This window comes from Botrytis byssoidea, assembly GCF_014898295.1.
Source record: "Botrytis byssoidea strain MUCL 94 chromosome Unknown BBYS_016, whole genome shotgun sequence".
Classification (NCBI taxonomy): domain Eukaryota; kingdom Fungi; phylum Ascomycota; class Leotiomycetes; order Helotiales; family Sclerotiniaceae; genus Botrytis; species Botrytis byssoidea.
In genome coordinates, this window is record NW_024065857.1 from 278,600 (window position 1) to 291,616 (window position 13,017).

General features: G+C 42.8%; 4 protein-coding genes across 4 annotated transcripts; 2 read left to right on the forward strand and 2 right to left on the reverse strand.

Moving 5' to 3' along the window:
* Window positions 1-1,402: 1,402 nt before the first annotated feature.
* On the reverse strand, window positions 1,403-3,721 carry EAE97_007873 (uncharacterized protein). Its single transcript, XM_038878387.1, has 5 exons — window positions 3,127-3,721; window positions 3,037-3,077; window positions 2,831-2,985; window positions 2,003-2,755; window positions 1,403-1,955 (listed from the first exon to the last, which is right to left on the reverse strand). The coding sequence occupies exons 1-4, from the start codon at window positions 3,533-3,535 to the stop codon at window positions 2,017-2,019; spliced, it is 1,344 nt and encodes a 447-aa protein (XP_038730637.1). The 5' UTR covers window positions 3,536-3,721; the 3' UTR covers window positions 1,403-1,955; window positions 2,003-2,016.
* A 491-nt stretch (window positions 3,722-4,212) lies between these two features.
* On the forward strand, window positions 4,213-6,279 carry EAE97_007874 (uncharacterized protein; the record flags this gene model as incomplete). The annotated part of the gene is made up of 1 exon (XM_038878388.1): window positions 4,213-6,279. The coding sequence occupies one exon, from the start codon at window positions 4,213-4,215 to the stop codon at window positions 6,277-6,279; it is 2,067 nt and encodes a 688-aa protein (XP_038730638.1).
* Window positions 6,280-8,404: 2,125 nt separating this feature from the next.
* On the reverse strand, window positions 8,405-9,804 carry EAE97_007875 (uncharacterized protein; the record flags this gene model as incomplete). The annotated part of the gene is made up of 4 exons (XM_038878389.1): window positions 8,405-8,843; window positions 8,903-9,122; window positions 9,173-9,265; window positions 9,318-9,804. 4 exons carry the CDS (start codon window positions 9,802-9,804, stop codon window positions 8,405-8,407), a joined length of 1,239 nt encoding a protein of 412 aa, XP_038730639.1.
* A 647-nt stretch (window positions 9,805-10,451) lies between these two features.
* EAE97_007876 (uncharacterized protein) lies at window positions 10,452-12,233 on the forward strand (the record flags this gene model as incomplete). The annotated part of the gene is made up of 2 exons (XM_038878390.1): window positions 10,452-10,466; window positions 10,533-12,233. 2 exons carry the CDS (start codon window positions 10,452-10,454, stop codon window positions 12,231-12,233), a joined length of 1,716 nt encoding a protein of 571 aa, XP_038730640.1.
* Window positions 12,234-13,017: the final 784 nt, after the last annotated feature.

A 13,017-nucleotide genomic window follows, 5' to 3' on the forward strand; every position in this document is an offset into this window, starting at 1 on the left:
ATACTGGGTGTCAGTCTTCGAAACGAAATTATTCGAAAGATAGCTACTCAAAATTACACTTGTTGATGCCATTTTGCAACATGATTTCCGTAACTCATGAACTCAGCGAGCGGAAATACGGAATAGTGGCAGAGATTAGGTTTCATGAGAAGCTCGTGAGCTCTGTTGAAAGAATGCCTCAGCGGCGGTTTTGTAGAATGTTTCTACTTAAGTTCGAATGGAATGCTAGCTTTATACGCTCAATGATCATAAATCTCGTCACAGGATGATCATCACAGTACTAGCTCATCCACGAGACTTGTCAGTTTCTATACAATATGGGCAGCCATCCAGGAAGAACCAGCTAAAAAATTAATATCAACCTTCAAACGTATATAGTCCCCTATTGTCACTCGTCTACTCCTAATTTACTGCTCGAGAATTATAATTTTCTCAGCCTCAGTATCTTAGCCTTCTTTCCCTCGTTACGATAGGAAAATTACCGTGATTCCTCCCTGAAACTCGTCCTATCTCCTTTCACCCTAAAGATCTACAAGCAGAGATCATCGCACTTCGGCGCCGGAGCCGGATTCCAGTAGTACAAAAAGATCTAATTACCCAAGCCACGATCCCAAGATCTCACATCAGCAGTCGTTAGCTTCTCATTGACCTCATACATTCATGTAAATCCATAGCCTCGTCATACATATACACCATTTTCAGCATCCTACAGCCTTACTTGATTCGTTCATGTACTGATCCACATCCTAGTCACTGCTATCCTCAACTTCTCACCGCGCTCCTGACCCCCAGAAACTCGCAAGAACCACAAGCCAACTCCAAGCAAATTCATGGCATAAAAGTTGATACTGCATTAAGTCTCGATTTTTCAGGGATCAAAGAGCCAGACAGTTTTTCAGCTGGAACTGCGGGCGTTTGATATATCGCTAATTACTTCTTCCGGATATGTAAGAAATGGAAATGCATGTCAGATCAGGGAGGCGGGTAGAAAAGTAATTTTCGGTACCAAAAGCTCCGTGCACTGGTAGGGCTTAGAATGTCAATCCCATGGCTTACTTTTAAACAGTATATGCAACGGGCTATTCCTTGTCAGAACAAAGCTGGGGGCAAGGTCCAGTCATCCTCTATTTTATCTGCGGCTCAAGAAGATGCGTTTAGGAGGAATAATGTGGGGGTATACTTAGGAGGAACACGGGCTCGATAACTTCCCGGAGATATATATGCATGTATGTATTATGCAGTCATGCTTTGTAGATGGGTGAACGAATGGACCAGTGGTGTCAGACTATTATATAAATATCACTCTGGGGCGTAATTCAGGATAGCAACATATAAATCAGGCTCACAATGAAGAAGAAATGATTGAACAATATGTTTGATAACTAATATTTGCAAAGATTGAAATAGCTATGGACAATTTGATATAGAGACTCAAAGTATGAACAAGTAACTGCAGGAAATCGCTCGCTTACAGAGACAAAGAAGAAGATAGACAGAGTGAAAATAATAGTTCGTGACGTCGTTATGGATATTCAAAATCAGATCCCAGCCAAAAGAAACGCGTGAATACGTGAAATCTGAAACCGGCAGATGAGAATGAGAATGTGTATTTCCCATTCGAGATAGCATAGTGAGAGTGGAGTGATTTGTAATCCAACGGAAGTTGAAAAATATAGAAAAGAAGAAGAAATGGGATTAAAGCATTCGAGTCCTTACTTGAGAAAATCGGATATCATTCGTGACTTCGTGGATCATGAAAAGAAAGAATATGCCCATATTCCGAATTCAAATTCATATCGTAAAACATCAAAATAAAGAACTCATGAAAAGGATAACCGAAAAAACATAGAAGTGCGATGTTCCAAAGACGGTGCGTATCTCTGAATCCCGGTCGGGTAGAAATGGCAATGAGGGTAAACGAGCGAACCCCTAAACGTATGGTACCCGTGAATTGCCTAAATCTATTAGTTAATTTTTTTCTGCGAAACCGAATTGGACTCACAGGTTACTGATTAGCTATTGTTGGCCGTCACCGCTGCCTGGTTCATGTGTATTACGGGACTCGTAATTATATCCTTGGCTTGTGCTGGACGAGTAGGGCTGGTGCTGCGATGGAGGGTATTGCGAAGGAGGATATTGCGGAGGAGGATATTGCGGTGGGTATGGTGATGCATACTGCGGAGGGTATTGCGGCTGGGAATACAATGGCTGAGCGCAATTTGGAGCGGAGTATTGTGATGAGCCGTAAATATTCGAATTAGCAGATGCCGCTCCATAGCCTGGTGTTGGCGTAAACATTTGATTACCATAGCCGAGTGTCGAGGAGTAAGATGCAGTGGAAGGATAGCCAGCTAGGTTTGAAGAAGGGCCCGGCATAGCATAAGAGGAATTATCATAAGTAGGATTGTTCATCGAGTAGGCGGTAGGAACGGATGGTTGAGATGATAGAGGCAATGGCTGGTTGGCATCGTTGTAAGATTTCTTCACTGTGTGTTCACAAGCTTGATCGACTTGACCAATAAACCACACTTTAACATTGTATTCCACGGTATATATCTTAGCATAGTTTATTCTTGATGCTGTATCGAGTATGTGCCGACGGGAGTACGGTATCATCTTGACCGGATCAAATTTCATCTTGTTCCCATCTTCATTGTCGATCAATCTTGGCTCAGGGGTCGTGTAGATTATCGCATGCTCTTCAGGATGTACGCCAGATTTACTTGTCGCCCTTCCCTCGTAAGACATGATAGGTCTAGTCTGATGGTCAGTGATAACGTGAAAGACAGCAGCCATACGGGAGGAAGGAACCGCATGATAGAAGACTTACAAACAAAGACAATGACCTTGTTTAGGGTGTATTATAACAAACCTACGAACTTTGGCATATATCATTTCGCCATGCACCTCTCTTTGCGACCAAACTGTTCCGCCGCCGCCGCCAGCTGTGCTTCCGGATGGTTCAGACCAAAGAACTTTGAAGACCTGCTCGATTTAGTACATGCTTCGAGATAACGAAATGAGTTAATGCCATACCTTGCCAAATTTGAATTCCCGAGCACTGTGCACCTTGTAATCTACTACGCTTTAGTAATGATTTATAAGTTCAGACTATGAAGTCCTTACTAGGATCAAAATTATTGTACTGGGTCGAAGTGTTGTTTCGCTGAAGCTTAGCTACAATGGGTGGATCCGGATTGGGTCTTGGATCCAAACTCGTAGCGGCCAGTGACTCGGTCACTGCTCCGATATTATTATTGCTTGTAGTATAGTTTTGGTCATTCGAATATTGAGCTGTGTCTTCAGAGACTGTATCCAGTGATGAAGCACCCTCTAGCCTCGGGATATGTGCAACAGCCGATGTGCTCGAAGGAAATACGTTCTTAAATTTCCACTCAGTCTTACCCCTAGAATTGGTGCGATAAGATTGCCATCTTTCTCTTTCGCTATCCCATTCCCAATTACTCCATAAAGGACCGGAAGGCTCTCTCGGCGTCCTGCTATGCTTGTGAGAGGTAGAGGACGACATTGCCATACAATATATATTATGACATTTGTATGGTTCAAAAATCAAAATGCGAACCACTCCACCAGGGATTCTTCCTGCCTTTATCAACGGCAGAGTGGGCACTCATCAATTGCGGCTCAAATGTCCGCAATGTGGTGTAGAATTTCTCCATTTTCTCGAGGTAACATCATACGCTGTGACAAGAGTTATTGCTTCATTGCGATATACTATTGGTACGATTGTCGGGAATCAGTAGGTTTTTGAAAGTGGTTGCATTTGATGCGGGGCTCTCTATTCGCTTAATTTGACACCACCCTCACACCATACATACAAGCTTAGTGACACCCTTGCTAGATAACTAAAATGCCGCTTTAACAGTTGACTTAAATGGACAAAACTGTGGGGGTTTGAAATATTCCATACAACATCGTACAACTCCTTTGTAGCATGGATTTGCACATGCTTGTACAAGGGAATGTACCACATTCAGCCTCAGTTCCGTCTATTGGACAGATAGAGACACACACAACAGAGTATATTCTGAGATCTCAAGGCCTCGTGCTTTTATTTTTGACATGTCTTCATCTGGGTTTTTCCAAGTCAGCCTCACCGGTAACGACTAAAGAATTCTATGATTAAGAGCAAGACGGTTCTCTGTCATCAAAGGTTTCAACAACAACAATAATTGGTTTGAAGAAATACGGATGCGGGCAGCAGCCAATAGTTCTAACCGGGATATCAAACGGTCATGCGGTATTCGACAAGAGCGGATAAACATCCAAAACACACTGCAAGTGAAGGAGATCACTCGAAACCCCCGAAGGCCTCAGAAGCCTGATAAACTTCTGTCACTTGCTCTGGCATCTGGCACTTCTTGCACAAACAGCTCCATGGTGCATAAGTCCAAAGGTCGCTGCAAGAAACAGAAGCCTTATATCACGACGAAAGCAACTACAAGACAGGACTGCCGAAATACTGTTCACGATCAAGAATTGATGAGATTTCGTGAGACTAAAGTCATGGTGACAGTAGGGCAAGAGAAAGATCGTGGAAGTATTTCAAACTCCAGCTCAACACCACGTGTTCTTATATACAACGAGCCACGAGACAACTACTGTCCGATTTCAAAAGATGGTATCGCCCCCACAAATTTCCACTTCAATGGCATAAACAATGAATACATTCCTCATATGACATCTGAACTCAGACATGAAGATCCACCTTTGCCAGATATTCTGCACGAATTTAACAGCACGGACGGTTCTGAACCTATTGGACAACACCGTGAGATAGTGAAGCACCTGGGGCAAGCTATAGGTGACAGTTTCTGCAATCGCTCGCCGTCTGTCCCCACATTACCATCAAGCAGAAGTCAACTTCAATTGCACGAAAACGGTGGACAACATTCTAGCCCAAATCACGTGCATTGCAAAGTTCTGTCCACCAAATCAGAACCTTCCACTATTTACAGGCAGAAATGTAAAGAAGCTGCTGCGTGTGATGTTTTAAGTCTCTCCGAGTCAAACAAAACTCTTAACAAACACGCTGAAATGAATGATTCTGTGCCAACGGTGGAATCACATAACGCGCAAAAACATCTACAGTTATCACCTCCCCGGAACATTCAAGATACTCCTTCGTTATTTGAAGCTTCTATACTATATGATCAATGGCAAAATATCTCAAGAATGAGATCTCATATAGCTTCACTACGCTTCTCACTTCAACATAAGCGCCATGTTCTTCGCATGCTGCAGAATGAGAAATCTCTTGCAGACGAGGCGTACTTCAAGAGAGTTAAAATGAGGGAATTTCAGATGCCCTTTCCAAGCGAATGGTGGTCTGAGAAGACCACAGAAGAGTTGCTTTGCGACTGTCAGAAATCCAGAGACAAATATGGTTCTTTAGAAGATGAATACAACTATCTTGAGCGTGATCTAGATATACAAGAATATGAACTGTCACGACACGAAGAGCATTTCTACAGTCAGCTGAGGGACCCCTCACGTTTTTTGCCCGCTTTAGCGGGCCACATGAGATATCCAGAGTGGATGGAAGAACCAGAACGCCTCGAGCCACCAAAGCCGCAGGAATTGCATCCATTGGTGGATGCATATCTTTCGAAGCTCGGGGAACTTGACAACTTTCGGGAACTTTATGATGATATCTTGGATGAGAAATTGAGCCTCGAAGAGAAAGTAGACTTGAGAAAGCGGTTTGATATGGAACCCCTGACTATCGAAAATCAAGAGTGGCTAGATAGCTCCCAAGCTCAATTGGACGATCTGATCTACAAGATTCGAATTGCTGAGGAGGAGGAGAAGGAGTTACATCAAAAGTGCCTCTCACTGGGTTTGATAGATGAAGCTGGAGAACCGGTAGAATCATCGAAGCAGGAGCAATCTAGCCCATCTTTGGACTTAACTCTCAAGCCACTCGAAGTTCCAAACCAATATTCTCAATTATCTTCATTGCTCCCTTCAGAGCCGAGCAAATTAGAGAGCGTCATCAAAACATTGGATTCTGAGAACAATCGTCTAACACGAAACGAGAGATTCGATCGATGGTCACTGGAGAAACTTCAGATCTCTCTTCATGAGGTCAATATCTACACACATTGCTTTAAAACCTACGACGAGTCAGAAGATCTAAGCAAACTCAAAGAGAAATTCTGCGAGGAAGATTTCACGGCTGCCTGGTTTGAGGATGGCTTTACGGATCATGATACAAAATCTAATGTCTTGACGGTTACCAATTCGCCTTCCCAATAAATTCCCTACTCCAACTCAATTCACAGCAGAGTTGTCTTTCCAACCTTTGTTTTCCAAATTGCTCAGCTCACAGTGGTATTGGGGATTTGAAAAGCGCCGAGGGAGGTCACATAGCATGTGCCTTAACCTTTCAGAATATTGTTACCACTGCGGTCCCTGAGTGATTTCATTCCAAACTTGAACTTCAGGCTGGTACTTTCGACAAGCATTATTTTCTTCTTTCTGTTTTGTACCTTTCACAAATTTTGATTCAATTGAAGCATGCAGGATTCAAACGGGAGTCGGGATACATGGAGCTGGGGCTTCCAGGGAGTCATGATCTAAGGCTTAACAAAGCATTTCTTTTTATTAAATTCCTTATCGTTTTCTTTCTTCTGCCACGCTTCCTCTCTACACGTTTTTTCTAAATTATCAATCACCCTTTTAACTGATCGACTCTTCACCTGCTCGAGTGCATAGTTAATGATATCAAATTTTCAACCCGCAAAGGAATGAATGTGCCTCTATTTTTTCTACAATGTTATATATATGCATGTACCATAATTGTTAGTAGGAATTATAAGAACTTTTTCTTTTAGGCTATATGGAATCTCGAAATCATGATTGAACCCCATGATGTAAGCGAGCCAACTAATTGAGTTACATGGCGGAGACGGGTAAATAAGCAGTTACCACGGTCGACCGCAGATACGTTTGCACTGGGCAGCCCTGTCAGATTATCATTGAAGTAGAAGATACGGGTAATACCACTTTAAATGAAACATCAGCCTATGGACTTCCCCATCTGTATAACACTACATATGCCCGTAGTTGCTGACAGCTAATACTAGTCCTCCCCACTCATCCGGGCCGTTCCATAGCTTTGTCCCACGAGTTACGACTTTATTTTTATTCCAATCAAACATCTGATTGTTATACAAATTTAGCGTAAGCGTATTTAGGCACAGCTCATCAAAATGAAGTAATGTTAAGCCATTGAATATCACCCAGTCAAGCATATGTCTGGTGGTCGCTACTCTTAAAACCTCTCACAAAACATACAAAGCCTCAAATCAAATCTTAAATAGTCATTAAGATCTTCCTCATTCCAATAGGATCATACGAGTTATGTCAAACAGGGCTGTAAATCGCTGCTTTAAATTTGTTCAAATACCTATGTATAAGGTTGAGGCAAGGGAAGCGGCACAGGCGGTGAGAGCCCCTTTTTTCAGATCGCTCTGATTGATGCAAATTTGGCGGATTTTGTGCATGAAACTGAAAGTTTGTTGACAGAATAATGCATGAAAACGCACTAAGTGCAGTAACTCAAAATTTGAATGCAGTCTTGCCCAAGTTATGCGGATGGACATGTCTTTGGGCCTAATGAGATGTGGCGTAGACGTGGGATCGAGTGAGTGGCTGATCTACCTGATTAGCTGTTTGTTCTGGCTACGTGATTGCATTAGATATTCTTTTGGGAAAAGCAGCGGGCTATTTTGGGGGCTAAAATGATCTATATCAAATCTTGTATAGTAAACTCAGTGTATATCTCTTGTGTGTGGTAGAACGTTGGCCTTTATCTTTCAGGGCGAGATAATGAGGCAACACTATTTGATCTTGTTGGTCACTCATTATGCGAAGATTATCGCATTGGTATACCATCATATTGTAGAGGTATTTACGCTATCGTGAATTTGCCGCTTAGTGACAGTGGAGTTGAATCGCTCTCTATGCTTATTATAAGAGAGGCTAATGTGCCCAAAGAAATAGGTGTCATCAATCATGAGAATGGCATCAAAATGAGTGAATAAACAACAGGTTATTGCCCCGCTTCAGTAAAGAAGATTGTGCTCTGGAAATTGGTGAAAGTTTCAGATATCCCTTCATCTCTCGACCTTCAAGAAAACCAAATCTGGGGAGTTATCGGGAGCATATGGACAAATGAGACGAGAGAAAAGATTCAAGGCAGACACATTTACAGAGGAAAGCTATGACGAACGTTGGGTGCTAAAGAAACAAACAAAAAAGAGATTCGTGGCGTCAGAGAAAATTCCTGCAGCGCATGAGGAAACTTTCGGGTGTGGAGCAGCTTAACGTATCGAGTTGACTGTGAAGAAGTCTTTCTGTAAACCAATCAGAGATACCCCTAATTATGCTTATGAGAGTGGCGATTCCTATGATTGTTGGAAGAACGACCAGATGTCCTTTTGTGTTGAACGTTTGAACGAGGACGCTGTGATTCAACTGTTTGAATACCTGGAGACCAACCCGACTGGTAGAGAAAAACACCAATCGAATTGCTGGATACCATACCGATATTTAACACACGGACATAATGCTCTACAGTATATACCTTGCTGTAATTTAGTCGACTCAATGAGTTTAATAGACCCTCAGATTCGTTTCTTCGTTCACTATCGACCTGAATAGGATCCAAGATGAGATTCTCGTATTCCAATTCACCATTAATGGCTACGCGGCTGTGCATTCCTGGAGCTTGCGGTGTTGTGTGTATAATCGTATGTCGTTCAGGAGCCGGAAGGTTGGGCTTGAGCGTTGCTTGTCCTGAGTATGTTTGTATAGGACTAGCATCATTAGACAAGCACATAAACATATTGTAAGCATATTGTTGGAGAAAACACACCAGCAAACAGAATTCCCATGACCCTTTATCAAAACCACAAACCTTCGAATCTCACTATATGCTTGTTGTCCAAGAAACGTGGTGCTAAAGTGAGATCCATTGCGTGTCCCTCCGGTTACAGGAACTTTTGGCTGTGCTGGCTCAGTCCACAACATCATGAACACGCGGCCCACCCTCCAAAAGTCGTCTTGTAGACGAAATCCACCATAGAGTGTATATCCTGCATCTCATTAATGTCGGTGGTTTCAAAACTTAACGATGCAGACTTACTGGAATCCAAAGTTTCGGCATTGCCGGTGTTTGGAGTTTTGAAGATATGCTTTGCATTTACAATTGCCTGACTCACCTCAGGATCAAATGTTCCTGTTTTCCTTGTCAGAAAAAGTCTGCAACGGAATGTAAGTGGTAATCATACCTGTAGGTGGAATATGCGGTGTTGCCAATGACATAGCATCAAATGCACGTGCTGTGGCGTCGATTGACGGCGAAGCTACGTCTGTGTTTGATTGCCATGCAGCATTGCCCGAAGAAGAGTATTCGGATGACCAATTCGAGCTCGAATGATCGGTAGAAGCTATACCATAGTTTTGGACTGTGGAATCCGGAGAGCCATAGTCATCATGGGTCGGGACTGGAGCGGCGTAAAATGGCTTTGGAGTTGCATCATGGTCGAAACCATTGCAATCGTTGGTTTGGGGTATCGTATAGATGTCAGCTAACCCCGATGTTCTGGGCGTCACTGCTCGGTTCTCAGGTTTATCAGGGTATCGATACTCGTACTCCTTGTCTCCTTCGGAATTTGTTCGATGAGCATACCAGTAGCCCTTTTCCTCAAGCCAGATCCAGTCACTCCAAGGAGTGCTCTGGTCTGACTTTTTACCTTTGCTTGGAAGATAAGACATAGTTAGCGATTTGCTTATCCGTTACTTCAGCATTAAATGTTACCCACTGTCCGGGTCGATGTGGAGCTTTTATAGATTGCATAATAAGCCTGACTCCGCACTTCATGAAGAGCCGCACCCAGAGACCTATTTAGCAGCATTTCTTCCGCTGCTAATAAATCGACGCTCGATGGAAAAGGTGTCCTAATTTGTCAGAAATCTGTATCGCTGCGCCAATACCGATCCAGTGGTAATGTGGAGGTTGTATTATTGGAAGCTTACACGGCCAGCAACAACTCGAACTTTTGTTGATGGTTGCATCGTGGAATGTGGTGAGAATATTGGGCTTTGCAAATGAGGTCGAATCGTCGAAGCATAGACCCACCAGTGGAACGCTGCTTTTGGATTGGATCCCTATCGGCTTAGCTCATAATTACATCGTGTCTTAAGTTTACCTCAGGGCTGGTTAAAATGAAAAAATAAAGAGTTTCAGTAATTTAAAATATTCTAAAGCTCTCTGACGCTAGATAAAGCAGTCATTCACACAGGTGAACAGCTCATAGCTCGATAATTGACTTATATCGCGCAGAAATCGCAAAATGAGCTTTGGCCTCTATCCTTGGTACTCCGTGGAGTGATAGCGTTTAAACAGTCACTGAAAGTTCATAATGAGGTCCTTTCTGGTAAAATGTCTCCCTCACAAGCAAATTCGGGACTAATCTTTTGGTATATACTAACTTCAACCACAGGCCTCTCTCTGTCGGAGACTAAATATGACTGGAAACAGAAACAAGAAAAGCAGTCAAATCGAAAGACCTAGTTCTTTTTCTTCTAAGGCAGTAGTTGAATTTGGGGAAAATTCGAAGAATGAGGAGGAATCCAGACCAAGTGAGAGTGGTGCATGTATACCTCGGAATGGGCTCGGCGAGTGTAGTAATGACGGCGAAAGTGATTCCCGAGCCGAAAAGTATAGATCTCGCTTGGATAAACTATTGCAGGGAATAAACAAATGGCAGGAAGTGCTATTGGCAGAGATGCAAGCTAGGCACAAGATGAGAGAGGCGGAAATCAAACGATCGGCTGTTTCTCAAGCAGATGCTAGCTTCATGAAAGAAGTTCAACGACTACAAGCAGAAGGACAACTTGGAGCTTTTGAGAAGCTTTTCAAGCTTGCGAATGCTTGTCAATCAGCACGTGATGGACTGGGTCCTTTAGAACATGAAGGTTTTGAGGCCCAGAAAAAAGTCCAGGGGCAGGTGTGGGAATTACAACAAGTAGAAGATGAACTTTTTGAAAGTTTTGCATCCGAGCTTGGAGAAAGCTATCATGAGTCTTCGGTGATTTCAAGCTCAAGCTCAGCACACGACATCTTGGGAATCTCTCCTTTAGTCATTACGAATAATCACGAAATTCAAAAGCGACAAAGTGGAGATACCAGAGACCAAATTTGTCGATCGGAGACAGTCTCTACTATCACTGATGAACAACAAAACAATTACAAATCCCCTGATTTCATCGACGAATTCAAAAAGAAAAGGTCCGATGTGCACGATTTGAGAATGTTATTCAGCCATGACGAAACTCAACTTGTTCCGGCAATCCGCTTCAGACACTCCGTGGAATCGTTTTCCCACATGAACGTATCGGGTAAGGGACCACTTTCAATTGATCTGAATAGCATTGGAGTACATCAAGATTCAATATTGCTAGGACTAGAAAATGAGGAAGGGGATTGGCACCAGGAGCCACACTATGAGTCTACGTTATTATTGGATCCAGAAGTTGTTGAAATTATCAACGATGAAGAGCAACAACTTGAAACAGCTCCTGGTTCAGATTCTGGAGTGCCCGACCTAGATCTGCTTGAGAACAACCATATGAGCACTTCCGACCCGGAACAGCATTCAAGCACGGAATCGTTTCCTGAATTACTAACGCAATTTGGCACCAAACGTGATCGAATCAATAAATGGTTGCTACACAGGATACTCATATCTAGATCAGAAGCGAGTCTTATTGGGTTACAGCTACAAAAAGAGCCAGACTCATCGCCATCCCCATGGGCGAAGTTGATTGTTGCCTATTTTCAATTTGCTTGCAACACCTCAATGCCTACGAACAGTCAAGAAGTGAAGAACATGAGCACGGAGGGAAAACTTTCAGAATTTCAGCAGTCTTCAAATCACCGGGAAGAAAGTACAATGATCATTTCTCATCCTACTCTACTTTCCATGACTACCGCTGAAGATACCGCAGCTGCTCTCATAGCACATCCACGCGATGATAAAAACAACGAGCCTTGCAACAATCTACCTCATCAATCGACATTAGAAGGATTAGCGCAAGTCGAATCATCCAATGCTCGTTCAATCGAAGTTGATCTACCTAGTCTCCAAGTGTTTTATTCCGAAAGGCCAACTACGATGACACGTGAGGGAATGGCAACTTGACAGCACAGAGTTTGCAGTGACTACGGAGAATCAGGAGAAACAGTAGGAATGGTTCTGCAGAGTTGCAGATAATCCAGCAATGAAGGCAATGCAGGGCAGCTAGCCAAGAGATTTTCTACTTAAATTGACCATTCACAAGAGATATGAGCGAGGAATTCGAGTAGCTCAATGGAGGAGTAATAATATAGCCTCCATTAGATTTATCTGTGATTTGAATGATTTCCTTAAAGTGGCAGACATCTTGAAATTGGGTTAGATTGTGAGGGTGGTCATCTGAACAATTATTTCCTGCACAATGCGATAAAGGAACTAATAAGAGGAAAAACTTGATTTAGAATTGGCAAGAGCGTATCAAATTAAGCCGTTTAATCTCTAACGGATTGTGCCGCATGGGTGAGTGAGCAAAAGAAATTATCATACCCTGAGATCCTCATGCATAAATACTGGGTGTCAATTCGCCGGTGATAGTAGGGTGACATAAAGTAAGCGAAAATCAATCATAATGCGGGGGGAGTTTGGATTCCACCCACCATCCCCTGGTCTAACGTCCACGTATCACTAATCTTAGTAGTGATAGTAGTGAAATAAAGACCTACTGAAATCTATCATTTTTCAGATAAAATCTGGATTCATCGTGCGCAAAGTGTTCATATCATGATTAGCGAAAGCGGGGCCCCGTTACGATAGATGACACACTAGCAAACCTTTCTACATCAATTTTTGACCAGGCTGTATTCACTTTGAACTTCAACAATCTTTGTTTGGATGGTTACATTCAATCTTC

What these genes read in the sequence shown, in the direction of transcription:
- EAE97_007873 (XM_038878387.1), bottom strand. Translation starts at nt 3,535, where the DNA reads ATGGCAATGTCGTCCTCTACCTCTCACAAGCATAGCAGGACGCCGAGA. An exon ending in GGGAATTCAAATTTGGCAAG is followed by an intron (nt 2,986 to 3,036) that starts GTATGGCATTAA and finishes TAAATCGAGCAG; the next exon opens with GTCTTCAAAGTTCTTTGGTC. An exon ending in CAAGGTCATTGTCTTTGTTT is followed by an intron (nt 2,756 to 2,830) that starts GTAAGTCTTCTA and finishes CCATCAGACTAG; the next exon opens with ACCTATCATGTCTTACGAGG.